Here is a 13,121-nt window from a genome sequence, read left to right as displayed (position 1 = left end):
TTTCATATACCCATAGGGGCTTTGGAGTGATGTTTCTCAGACAATTGGTCTATGCCCTCCTGCAGCATAGCAAACTACTTCAAAAATGAGGAGATTTTATTAAGCATTTTGTAACCTTGCATGAGAGTGTGCAAAGTTAATAAATAAATCACTGCACATGCTCAAACGTTTTGGATTCTTGTAATTGCATTTTTGAAAGCTTATTGCTTTTTACGTTAAGGCTAGTTCCCTCTGGGATTAATTCTTTCTGTAGTTCCATCTGTTGTTCCATTATAGTTATATGTAAAAGTGAGAGAGTGTGTTAGGTAGGCAATTTAAACATTAGGTATAGAACAGTCTTATCAGCAGGAATTTAAAAGCAAATGTATTTTTCATGGATACTTGCAACAGCATCTCTGCTGCCTTTAAAAACCACATTGTAGATTTTCTGCATTAGTCCAGTCTGCTTTGTATGAGGCATTGCCTCACTCTCAAGAAATCAAGAGCTTTGATGGGTTTAATTCAGATTATTTTTCAATTATGAAAACTTGTAGATATTCCAAACAAGGCAATCATATTTACTTCACCAACTTTTATGGCCTCTAACATAGGGAGCATGGCAAGCTTATTCCATACCTTTGAGCTCAGCACAATTTAGACTGCAATCTGATGTGTGCTCTTTTGGGAGCATGTTCTATTGAACCCACTGGGACTTACTTTCAAGTAAGCCTGTTAAGGCTTGCATTGTTAGCATGCCACTTCTTTTTTGCTACAAAGGTGACAGGAACATTTTATTATATTCTTGCTTTTCTAATTCCCCTTGATGTATCATGCTGCATTTGACCAGGGGCACACACTTTCAGCTTTCAACTATTTCAGTTTGGAAAGATAGATATAAGTAATTATTCTAAATTCTAGGAATGTTGCAAGGATTTTCAGAACTGTTCTCTGGAAGTAAATATCTAGTACAAACGCAGTCATTGTTTAAATATCAGTGCACTCTTTTCCAAGTGTTTTAATGGTATAACCAGTTATTTTCAACTGCAGATTTTACTACAGGAGCAAAACCTGGGGATAAGGTATAAATTCAATGTTCCCATCTCTCGTACTGGCAGTGGCGACAATGAAGTTGGCTTTACGTGGAATCACCTACCTTGGTCAGAATGTTCTGCTACTTGTGCTGGAGGTAAGAACTCTCCCTTCAAAGCTGAAAGCTAGATAGAAAACTTATGTTTGTTGAGGCTGAATATAATTAAGAATTTTTCTTTCAAATATTGTTGAAACTTAATGGTGTAATGAGTAGATTTTTGTTTGTATTCGGTTTCCTACAATTTTTATATAATTCCAGACATCAAATACATATGTTTCATTTTGGCAGAGTATCTTTTCAACTGTCCCAGAAGTAGACTGTTACTTTTATGGAGAATGCTGTAAAATTTGAAGTAATACAATAAACAGGAATTGGAGTATGCATATGTAGTTATTGATAACTGAGGCAGACTCAGGGCCTGTCTGTCACACATGCTTCCATCAAAGCTTAGCACCATTGCTGATATCTGATAGAGAGAAGTGTTTTGTAATCAGCATCTTTCTGTGATTTCCATGAAAACTGTCATATTGGCTGCATAAATATCCATACTTACTGGTTTTAATCTGGGTTGTGTCATTTAGGGATATCAAAATAGACTAATTGTTTATTAAAATATCATTTTTAACATTATAAATGGCTTTTTAAGGACTATATATATTCAAAGGTTGGTATTTTGCTCCCTTCACTGATGCAGATATCTTTACATATATAATTTTGTTCATGGTTCCACTTAGGATGTTCTGTCTGAAATTTTCTTTTATATGTATGCCAAAAATATGTAAGATAGGCACCAGTTATCTAAATAGGTATCAGGCAGAGCCCAATCCCTTGCCTGGAGTAGCAGAATCAAGTGGAGTAGCCAAACCTACTACCATATTCAAAGGCCTGCTGGCTCACACCAGCCAGCCAGAAGTTGTGAGGAAAACTTGCTTCCAGTTGCATACAGTTCCCTGCTAAAATCTATTTACCTTTTCAGTATCCAAAATACTTTCCCCCCCCCCCTCTAAATTAAAAGAACAGAATATTCCAATCAATTGGCCAGAAAACCCAATTGTTTCATTTGAGCCAGGGCACATCAGAGCACGGCAGAATATATTGCAATGCATGGCTTAGTCCTTAAAATGTGAAGCCATAATCTCTGTTCACATGCTGAGTGCATCGCACCAGAATAATCAATCCGCCTCAGTTATGCCTGAGATTAAGAAGAATATCTTCCAGGTTTGGGAAAGGAAGTGGAGCCATAAGCAGTCCTGCTTCCTTTCATATCTGCTATAGTGTCTGTGCTCTGGATAGGTCTCATAACAACATGTGGAATGTGGAGCATTCCAAGTAAGGCTGAGTTTCCAGTGGCTCAATGAGTCACCTGGTTTTTCTACTTAGACACATAGGAGGGACCTCTTTGCCATAGCTATACTTTTGGATTAGGGTTGGCTGAATGCTGCAGGTAGGTGATTGGCCAGAGAACAGGAGACTGACAGAAATGCTTCCATAAATTCAAGGAAGTATAAAATGTGTGTGGAACCAGAAAGTGAGTGTGGTTTGGAAATTCAAATTCAAATTCAAAATCCTTTATTAGGCATATCGTGGCTTGGAAATTTTGAAGAGGAGATTTAAGAAAAAATGCTTGACGTTTTTACTGGGAGGGTTGTGCCCCAGTAGCCCAGTGGGTGCGCCTCTAGTGCTACCATGAGTGAGAACACCACAGGCTATCGTGTTCTATCCACCATACTTCCTGTGGCCGCCAGAGGCATGCACACTACCCTAACCATATCCAGCAGCAAGGACCGGTGATTTGGACAGCAGCCATACTCACATTTATCTGGAAGTAAATATCACTGAACTCTTTAGAGCAGGGGTGTCTAACTCAAATTCATTGGGGGCTGCATCAGCAGTTTGGTCACCCTCAAAGGGCCGGTTGTATCTGTAGGACTTACAGTACAGGAGAGAAGGGTTCAGGCAGCCGTTGGATCTGTCACATCACAGGATGGCATGCGCTCAATATAAAAACAAGTGGAGGTTTCCTGAATGCATGTAAAGTGGAGATTTCCTGTGTAGAACGGCCGGCGCTGCTAGAGGGCAGACATTCTCTGGCTTGTAGGCTGCCGCGCATGCGCTGAAGAGGCGGCTTTCTTGTGTAAAAAAAAAAAAGCGAGAATAAAAGGTGAAGGCTGGCGGCCAGCGGCGGCTACACAGGCCACATGACGAGGTCTGGCGGGCCAGATTCGGCCCACGGGCCTTGTGTTTGACACCCGTGCTTTAGAACTTACCTTGGGAAGATATGTATGGGATCGCACTGTAAGTGTTCTTTTCATTGTGTTTAGTATCGAGTTTGCAAAGGCTTAACTGACAAAGATCAGGATCCAGAGGCCTATATTTGTTGTATTCAAAAGTGTACCTATCTCCAGTGTTGTTTTTTTACCTCCTTTGCTTAAAATAGAACACCTCCATGTCACATCACAAAACTGCTTTTAAGTCTCCTCCGAGGGTCGCAGCTCAGAGAAGCATAAGTTCAAAGTTCCTTTGAGCATGTAGAAATACTTAGGTGGTTCTTCAGACCCTGTCTATTGGTCCATAGCAGGATTTCCATTTTGAGAAAGAAGAAAATAAATATACTGTTGAATTATGCAGAAATTAAAGTCGGCGCATCTGCTTACAGGGCCAAGAGAACTATGGCATCAGATGACACTGAACATTTATTTGGGCAATGTACTATGGTACATAGAATGTCTGAACAGTAGAAGTAACGCTTCTGAATATCCTTTGCAGAAGGATTTAACATTCTTACCCTTCGAACACAGCCAAAAATGTCATTCACACATACAGCTAGCAGTGCTGAAAGTCGCTTCTAAATTGTGTAATCCCCAACAAGATATAGATGAAAATTAAGAGTCAAATGGGCAGAGCCACACTATTTTAATCTATACTGCATCAGCATTTGACTCTCATTCTGTGAGATGTGTATGTAAATAGGGCCTAAGACAGAAGAAAATACTGTATGTGTTTGTAATTTAACTTTATTAGGTTTTTTTTAAAAAAATCTGGAATTATAATCACACCTTCATGCTCTTAGGGAAGAAGAAAAACCTGGCTTGTGCTTTCCCCCCTTGTACAATACCTTTAACAGATAAGGTTAACACTGTTGTAGTTGTTTAGGACCTAGAGTATGAAATAAGTGCCAAACATTGGGCATTTATCTCAAAATTTTATATGGGATTGTAAAGTTCTTCATCTGTGTTCCATATGAAATGTTCAGTAAACATTTTTCCCTCTGCTGATGAACTGATAATAGTATACCTTTTCTGCATCCTGTAAAAATAAACTTACAATAATCCTGAGCAAAACCTGAGCAAACTTCACTTCTTCAGGACTATTTTGTACTCAGATGAGTTAGCTAAGAAATTGATTTTACTTGTATGCTGTGTGAAATTATGAATAAATAATTTAAACTTTTAAAATAACCAGTTGAAATTAGTTGGAATTTATTTTCAGAGATGGAAGAGCTACATCCTTGTGTATCTGTAATTTTATCCCCCTGTTGAGCTAAGCCCAAAGGCTGCTCTTCCTATTTAGCTCGTTTTGTTTACTTGGAAGATCCTAGATAATTCCCTCCTCAGCAGTTTCTAGGCTGAGCATCATCAGTACATACAGGTACACTTAGACATGCAGGATTATTTCAAAATTGAAATATTGGTGTGCTATGCTCATGTGTCCACAGATAGGGGTCAATGGCTTTTACCTAAAAATACAGTCCCTAACTTTATTTTGCTGTTTATATTAATAATTTAATGTTTAATGGAAACTTGACAATAGCATTTTAGTGAGGTAGTAGTGGTTTTGAAATATATTTAGGCCTCTACCATTATTGTACCATAAAGTAAATCCAATAATACACGGCTTTACAAAATAGCTTATTTTTAACTGGATCAACATGTGCTTTGGCTAGCCAGTTAACATCTGGGTTGTCTGTCTTGCTTGGCTTCAGGATTCTTCCCACTGTGAGCCAACACTCCCACTAGCTTTATTAAAAATATCCCATTTTGGACCAAGTAACAGAGCTCCTAACACAACAGATCTTGGTTTTAAATTTTAAACATCTTCCCTTCTGCACAGCTTTTCAAAAATAAATTTTAGCTAGGCAATTTGCTAGCTGGGGATTTATATAGTGAAAGAGCTCCCTTAGACAGGATGAAGGATTAGTATTGACAATATAATATAATTTGTACATTTTACAGATTTGTACATTTGCAAACAAACTGACTCTGGGGCTAAGCCACCCCACCAACCACCTTTTCTCCTGTTGCTTTTTCTCCCATTTGAGCTTTTATTTTTGCAGTATTTGAGTCTTGCAAGATGAAAGAAAGATTTAAGGAGATAAGACTGCATGGTTAAGGATTGTGGGAAGGAAACCTCTTTTAATTGCATCCTCACTTTAGACATGGACAGAGTCACATTTGAAGACACTGATCTGCCACCGAGTAGTTTGGGCTTAAAAAGTCTACTTTTTCCTTAATTATTTCCAGAGATAATACTATTCCTTCCTCTGATCTATTGCTGCTGATCTACTAGTTTGTATTCATTCAATTATTTTTGTATTTTTATTAGTCTTCTGCTGTTTGATTTTTGTGAACTGCCCTGGAAGCTTATCCTGATGAAAAGCAATATAAATAAATAAAGACTTCCCTGCTCTCCTCTCCTCAGGAACTGTTCACAATTGAATTTCTACATTTTGATTTTTTTACTGATTCTAAAATTTAATCCTTTGTTACCTCAAGTTTATATAGTTCCTATACCGGTTGTGAACCATATCCATATATTTCCACCATCTTTTGCATTGACAACTGGTATAATTAATTTATCAGTTTCTCGGTTCTTTTAATCTTCTTTCATACTCTTTTTTTTTTTTTTACAACTTTGCCACAGCTCTGCGGCTGGTTTCCCACTTTTTATGTATGTAAATATATTTTAATGTTAGTTTTAATATCTTTCGGAAGTTTCTCCTCCAAATCCTTCTTGTCTTGCCTTATTGTAACCACAAGGTTTTCAGAGTTTGTGCTCTGCAGCTTAGGACAGATGTTTCTGTTGCTTAATAGAAGACAAAGGAAAGTGGTGTGCTATAGGGAGGTGAAAGTCAGTCAATAGACAAAATGGAGGAGGTTTGCCCATTAAGGATGAGTAGGTGTGAGATGCTACAAGAATCCAGGAATAATACCCTACTGAAAATATGAATAGTATGGTATGGAACCAGGACACCATCATGGCATTCCTAGTTACCAAAGCTGCAGGAATTTAGCAGAGAAATGTAAGAAGTTGGGTCAAGTCCCTATGAGCTACAAGACCAGGCAGGATAGGTGAAGAAATCTACAATTTAGTCCAGTGGCCTTAATTTATCACTGACTCAACATCATTTCTTTTAGTCATATCTGAATAGTTTGTTGACACATCCATATCCAGGCACTTTCAGTTAGAAACCACCAACTGAGATGGTAAGACTTGTGATTATTTGTGAATAACATCTCACTTGCCACAAAAACAATCTGCTACATTTTCAACCACAAAAGATTCATAACTAATGGATAACCAAGACACTCAAGTATGATGGAGCACAGTTTCCTAGCAATAGCAGATTAACAAAGAAAACACTGGTTTAGTGCTTGCCTTGGATTTAAGAAATGTGGGTGTGTAAGAATAATCAGGTAGGAAACAGAAGACTTTGCCCAAGTTGTTATAGGCTGGGTGTCTGTACGCTGGTGATTCAACACCTTGTGGAACAGCAGGACTTCAAATGAGTCATTTTTCTTATGGCTGTTGATCAAATCCCCATGTCTTTAATGGTCAGCTTTAATAAAGAAAAGCACAGAGTATGTGGGTGGAGAGAATAGGATTGTCTGGTCTAATTAGTTTGAGTGCAGTGTCTTGTGATCATTTATTCCCTTAATAGACATGCTGAAGAATTTCATCCTGTTATTATGAACATTTTTACTGGTTCATCCTTGTATTATTTATCTACTAATTTTTACTAGAATGAGAGAATCAATAAGAGGCTTCAACATGATGCAGTTGAAATATGTTACAACTCTTTATAGTGTGGGTCTTTTGAGCATGTTGTGACATCCTTGTGGAGCTCTGTGGAATGCCTGAATTATATTAGGAAGTTTAACAGGTTGAAGGGAAATGGAGGATTTCCCCTCATTTGCTACTTCCCCTCCCCTCACATGCTTATTTAAGTGCTTCAATCCTAGTCTCTTTAAGCTATAGTTCCCTGTTACATCCAAAATGGGAAACCGTGGTTTGCTGGTTTACCAACCAGAATCTTAAACTGCGATTAGGCTGTGGTTTAAGCACTTGGTTAGTAAACCTGTATTAAACCAAAGCTCCCTATTTTGAATATAAAAGAGGCTCAAGGAGCATATGGACCAATGCTTGTTCTTTCTTTACAAATATGTGATTGCTACATCTGAAAAGACCAATTGTGTACACTGGAAAAAATCAATAATGCTGATCAAGAGTTCCACCAGCACTCTGAATCACTAAGAATCTGTGAGATGAGATTTTCCATTCAGTTCAATTCACTATACTAGCCCCTATACTAGCTGTTTCATTATAATAAAGAAAAGACTCATGGGTTGTTATTTACAAATAGAAAGTACTGAATTCTACCCTGTTGTTATATTAAAATTTTTCTGACCTGAAATGCAGTCATGTACAGTAGTATCTTATTTGTATTGTAAATGAAGAAAATATGCAGTTGAGAATTACAATAAGAACAGTAAGAACAATTGTGTACTAAAAATATTTATTGCATTAGAAAACAGTACACACAAACACAGTTGCTTAAAACAGCTACAAATTAAACATTTTTATGGTACAGGAGCTTCAAATCAATTGTTCTTTCTGATATTTGGAGAGCACGGGTGAACTGTTAAGGCAGGACTCTACAACTTGTGACCTGCCATGTTGAATGCAGCCCACCCAACTCCTGTCAGGTGATTAGCAATCTTCCTACTTTTGCAGCTCCAAGTAGGCAACAAAATGAGGAGGTGTGTTGGGCCCCAGATGAATGATTTTATTTATTTGGTTGTTGGGTGTCATTTGGCACGGTAGATCACAAATTAAGTTGGCCTGAAATAAAGAATGTCAAAATGGAGGCACTGCTTAATGAGAAACACTGTAATTATTCTTCCCAAGGTGTGCAGAAGCAAGAAGTAGTGTGCAAAAGGCTGGATGATGGTTCCATAGTACAGAACAATTACTGTGATCCTGATAGTAAACCACCAGAAAATCAAAGAGCCTGCAACACTGAGCCTTGCCCACCCGAGTAAGTACTTAGTACATAGCGTATTCTATTCTTTGTCCATGTGTTTATTTATATTTCCATATAGAAAAAATAGTGACAAACTATGCTTCCAGAAATTCAAGAGTCAGTGCAGAGCCAACTAAAGAACAGCATCCAATTGATAATCTGTCATATTTTGTGTTTACGCCTATGTTTCTTCTTATAGTATCCTTCCTGAGAATTATATCAGTATACTTTCAATGGGGCATAAGGGAGCATTAGATGCATAAAATTCTCATACATTCAAGTGTACTTGTCAACTATATGAATATTTGTTTAATTTATTGAAAAAGTAATACCCCTGATATTGTTCTTGAAGATGGTTTATAGGCGATTGGTCAGAATGCAGTAAGACCTGTGATGGTGGAATGCGATCGCGAACCGTTTTATGTATCAGGAAGATTGGACCCTCTGAAGAGGAGACCTTGGATAGTAGTCATTGTTTAACACATCAACCAATTGAAAAAGAATCCTGTAACAACCAGTCTTGCCCCCCACAGTGGGTTCCTTTGGATTGGTCAGAAGTGAGTAAACTCACATGCATTAAATAATAAATTTCATGCACATCAAAATCTTTCTTTCAGTGTCAAAGCTGGTTTAAAAAGGTAAAGGACCCCTGGACAGTTAAGTCTAGTTAAAGGTTACTATGAGGTACGGTGCTCATCTTGCTTCAGGCTGAGGGAGCCAGCATTTGTCCAGAGACAGCTTTCTGGGTCATGTGGCTAGCATGACTAAACCACTTCTGGTGCATCAGGACACCGTGACTAGTGCCAGAGCACACAGAAACACCATTTACCTTCCCACAGCAGCGGTACCTATTTATCTACTTCCACTGGTATGCTTTCAAACTGCTAGCCTGGCAGAAGCTGGGACAGAACAACAGGAGCTCACCCTGTCGCGGGGATTCGAACTGCCAACTTTTCGATCGACAAGCCCAAGAGGCTCAGTGGTTTAGATCACAGGGCCAGACAGAAAATAATCTATTTGATGCGATAAGAAAGGGAAGTAACCACTTTTTGCAAAGCCTTTACAATAACTTCATACATACATAAGTTATAACTACTTATATTAGAACTCCTAGTACAATACTAGATCCTGACTTGTAATGTGTACTTTATTCAGAAGGACAATAGATTTATTGTGCAGTCAGAAAATAGGAGAGATGATACAAGGCAACTGACTACCTTATCTGCCAGGCAGTCACCTACAGAGCTGAAGGGAAGACAGAGAAGCAATCTTACAGTTTTCCAACCTTTTCCTGTTTTTATTTTGGAAGTGGTGTACAATTCCTCTGAGTGAACAATTCCTCTGAACTTGGAGTTGTTTCAGAGGACTAGAAAACATTAGATCATTTGGATCCAACCTCCTCTGTCCCTGGTCCTCCCTCAACACCACCTCCACCTTTCCAGCCCTACCAGTGTCAGTTGGGCCAGGACTGCAGACATTACCATAGCAGCAAGAAGCAGGGATTTAACATCAGACCTCCATCTCCACAATCAGAGTTCCAGTATATCCCATGGCCCTTGGAACAGCCTCCTAGGGCCTACAAGACTGAAGCAATGTGTGTCTCTAATTTTTCACATTTTTTTTCTTAATATATAAACTGTGTATCTTGTTTCCAGTGTACTCCAAAATGTGGTCCTGGTTTCAAGCATCGTATTGTTCTCTGCAAAAGCAGTGACCTTTCAAAAACATTTCCAGTTGCACATTGCCAAGAAGAAAACAAGCCACCAGTTCGCATGCGTTGTAGCTTGGGCAGATGTCCTCCACCACGATGGGTTACTGGAGACTGGGGACAGGTAATACAGGCAGGCTTGTTGGGTAGCCAAAGAATAACTTCATTAAATATACTGAATATCATTTGACAGAGTATTAGATGAAAAGTAACTTGAGTGATCACATCTTGCCACATATTAGTAAATTGATGTGTTGGACATAATGGTTTTAGTTCATTTCTTAGTGTTAAGGCATTCTACTGAAATAAGGACAGCTTATTGTTAGTTCCCAAGGTAGAGACTACATACTAGACTAGAGTAGAGTAGATTCCATAGGATAGAAAAATGTAGATAAGACATCTAAAATTAGTAGAAAAAACAACTGGGGGAAAACCTTTTCACTTAAGTTAGGTGGCATTCCTAGCAAAAAGCTAAAGGGATTAAGCTACATATTGAACTGTCACATTTTGCAACTTTCCTAGTTGACAGCCATAGTGTAATAAATACACAAGTGTCACATGCAGTTGTCAGTTACCTAACACGGCTTGTAATGTAAGATTTGGAAATATCACAGGTAACCACTTCAGCCTGTGATGTGTCTGCTGACAATGGCACAATGTCCACCCCCAGTTGTGTGTGTTTGTCAAAAGTGAAATTGGGTCTTACATTTTGAAGCATTTGCACACATTTGGCAGAAGTCAAAATTCATATATGAGGTAGAATGAAATAGTCCCACTCTGAAAAAAATTCTGGAAAAATGTATTACATGAATATGGCAAATGTTAGCCAAAATGCTATGGAAATAAAACTAATAATTTAAAATGCTGAAATTTAAATGGCTGATTCTTTACAGTCCAGAAATGCTGACATTATTACCCTTTCAGGGTCTTTTATTCTCCACCTATGTCCCCTTTTCCATATGATGAATTGCATCTTTCTTATGACAGCATATCGGGGCTGCCAAATCAGTATATTTGTGAAAGAAAAGAAATAAGTGATCCATGCATTTAAAAAAAGGCTTCTCAGAAAGAAGCATAGTAGTCAGAGGATCCTTATTAATTAGGGAATGGAAACACACTGCCTAACTGTATTTATTAGTATGGCAATGATAATGTTTCCCTCCACAGCTGCCCCAGATAGTGTTTCTGACACTATTCCATTCACTATGTTGCAGTTCTGTTTATTACTCATAATATGACATCCCTTATTTTCTCTCTTTCCTTCCTATCATGCCCATTTCTCACATAGTGTTCCGCACAGTGTGGTCTTGGACAACAGATGAGAACTGTGCAATGCCTCTCATATACTGGGCAAGCATCCAGTGACTGTCCAGATACTGTTCGGCCTCCTTCAATGCAGCAGTGTGAAAGCAAATGTGACAGTACTCCCATTTCCAACACGGAAGGTGAGTTTGGTTTCCTCATTCATTCATAAGATTTCATTAAAGCTTTTTCTTAAGATAAAAACAGAGAAAGAGGAAAAGAGGAAAGACAAAAATTAAAAGGACTTCCGATTTTCTGTTTGTCAGTTCCATAAAAGAAATTAATCAAAACATTCAATCTGATTGTTATACTTTCTGTTAAGCAGTTTTAAATAGTATTACGTGCCAGCTGTTTGCATCTGATAACATTATGCACAGTCCGTAAATGAGCAGAAGCAATGATCTGGATGAAATAAAGTGGTGACATCTTGTCACAATTAACATCTGCTTTAGGTATTTAACTGGAGAATGAGAGCATTATAGGCTAGGTATTGGCAAACTGCCACTGATGTTAACTTTACATTTGTTATTCAGAGTGAGATACTGACAGTATGTATTTGATATGGCACATCTCAACTTTAAAAGTATATGTGGTAGCTGAATCCAGGTTTTACAAGGTCACCTAAAACAGAATATCTGATGTGCTTTCCCCTGTTTTTATGCAGGCTTCAGTTTCCTTTATATTGTCTTTTTAAAGCATTTCAGTAGCTGAAAGGAGTGTGGTGGTTTGAAATTTACATGCTCTTCAGTGGCATTGCATTAAAAGTACATTTTGACCTGATTCAGAATGTCAGAAAGAGAATAGCTAATGTTTTAACTTTGTTGGAACCAGATTTATTTGTCTAAAAACATTTATAGGTAAATGTCCTTCCTCCAGAGCAGCCTGCTTTACCAATAGGTGCAGTCATAACACTCCACCACTAACCAGGACAGGCCAAGGGGCCTCAGACACTTTCCTTCTGCGTATGAATTTCCAACATTGGCTTTAACCGAGGCTAAGGACGACATCGGCACCACTGAGTCCTCATCTCCCTGAGTTGGAGCTTGTTTACTTAGGAGGAGCTGCCTTGTTTTGCCATTGGCCTACCCATTTATTTGCAATAGCCCTGGGTTCCATTTCTTGGTGTGATGGAACTGTGGGAACTGCGTTTTATATATTTTGGCTGCGATCCAAAGAGCTACTTCTGGCATGCTCAGTCTTCAGTGTGCCCACTGGAACTTTTTATTTTCTTCCCTTTGAATGGCAAGCCCCTGTGCCATATTTCAAACAGCTTCATTTCAAAACAGGTTTGTCATGTGGCATGAGTCCAAACCACCTTTGGGTATGCATTACTCGTGGTGTGGTTCTTTGGCTCTAAGCCAGAGTATTTATTTATACAGCACAATCAGTGCGCGTAGCGAAGGAAAGGAGATGCCAGTCTAATGGGGTGGATATCAGCAAATGCAGTTATGTTTATTTCATTTATACAGTGGTACCTCTGGTTGCGAACGGGATCTGTTCCGAAGGCCCGTTCACAACCTGAAGAGAACGCAACTCGCGTCTGCGCACGCGCGGGTCGTGATTCGCTGCTTCTGCGCACGCGCGTGACGTCATTTTGCACGTTTGCACACGCACGGGCGGTGAAACCTTTCTGGTACTTCCGGGTTGCTGCAAAACGCAAAATGAAAATGCATAACCTGAAGCAAACATAACATGAAGTATGACTGTAAACCGCTTCCTATAAGGCATCTCAAATCAATTTA

General features: G+C 38.7%; 1 protein-coding gene across 8 annotated transcripts in view; it reads left to right on the top strand.

The window, feature by feature from the left end:
- Positions 1-13,121, top strand: part of ADAMTS6 (ADAM metallopeptidase with thrombospondin type 1 motif 6) — a 123,352-nt gene that overhangs the window by 105,690 nt on the left and 4,541 nt on the right. For 7 of the 8 annotated variants that reach the window (XM_053407867.1, XM_053407863.1, XM_053407865.1 and 4 more), the window contains 5 exons: positions 1,027-1,165; positions 8,255-8,384; positions 8,722-8,926; positions 10,025-10,201; positions 11,366-11,522. In XM_053407867.1, the coding sequence (XP_053263842.1) occupies positions 1,027-1,165; positions 8,255-8,384; positions 8,722-8,926; positions 10,025-10,201; positions 11,366-11,522 (808 nt within the window). The remainder of the gene's footprint in view (positions 1-1,026; positions 1,166-8,254; positions 8,385-8,721; positions 8,927-10,024; positions 10,202-11,365; positions 11,523-13,121) is intronic. The other variant, XM_053407864.1, reaches the window with a different exon arrangement.

This window comes from Podarcis raffonei, chromosome 11, assembly GCF_027172205.1.
Source record: "Podarcis raffonei isolate rPodRaf1 chromosome 11, rPodRaf1.pri, whole genome shotgun sequence".
In the NCBI taxonomy this organism is placed as follows: Eukaryota; Metazoa; Chordata; class Lepidosauria; order Squamata; family Lacertidae; genus Podarcis; species Podarcis raffonei.
This window is presented reverse-complemented; position numbering and strand designations above follow the sequence as displayed.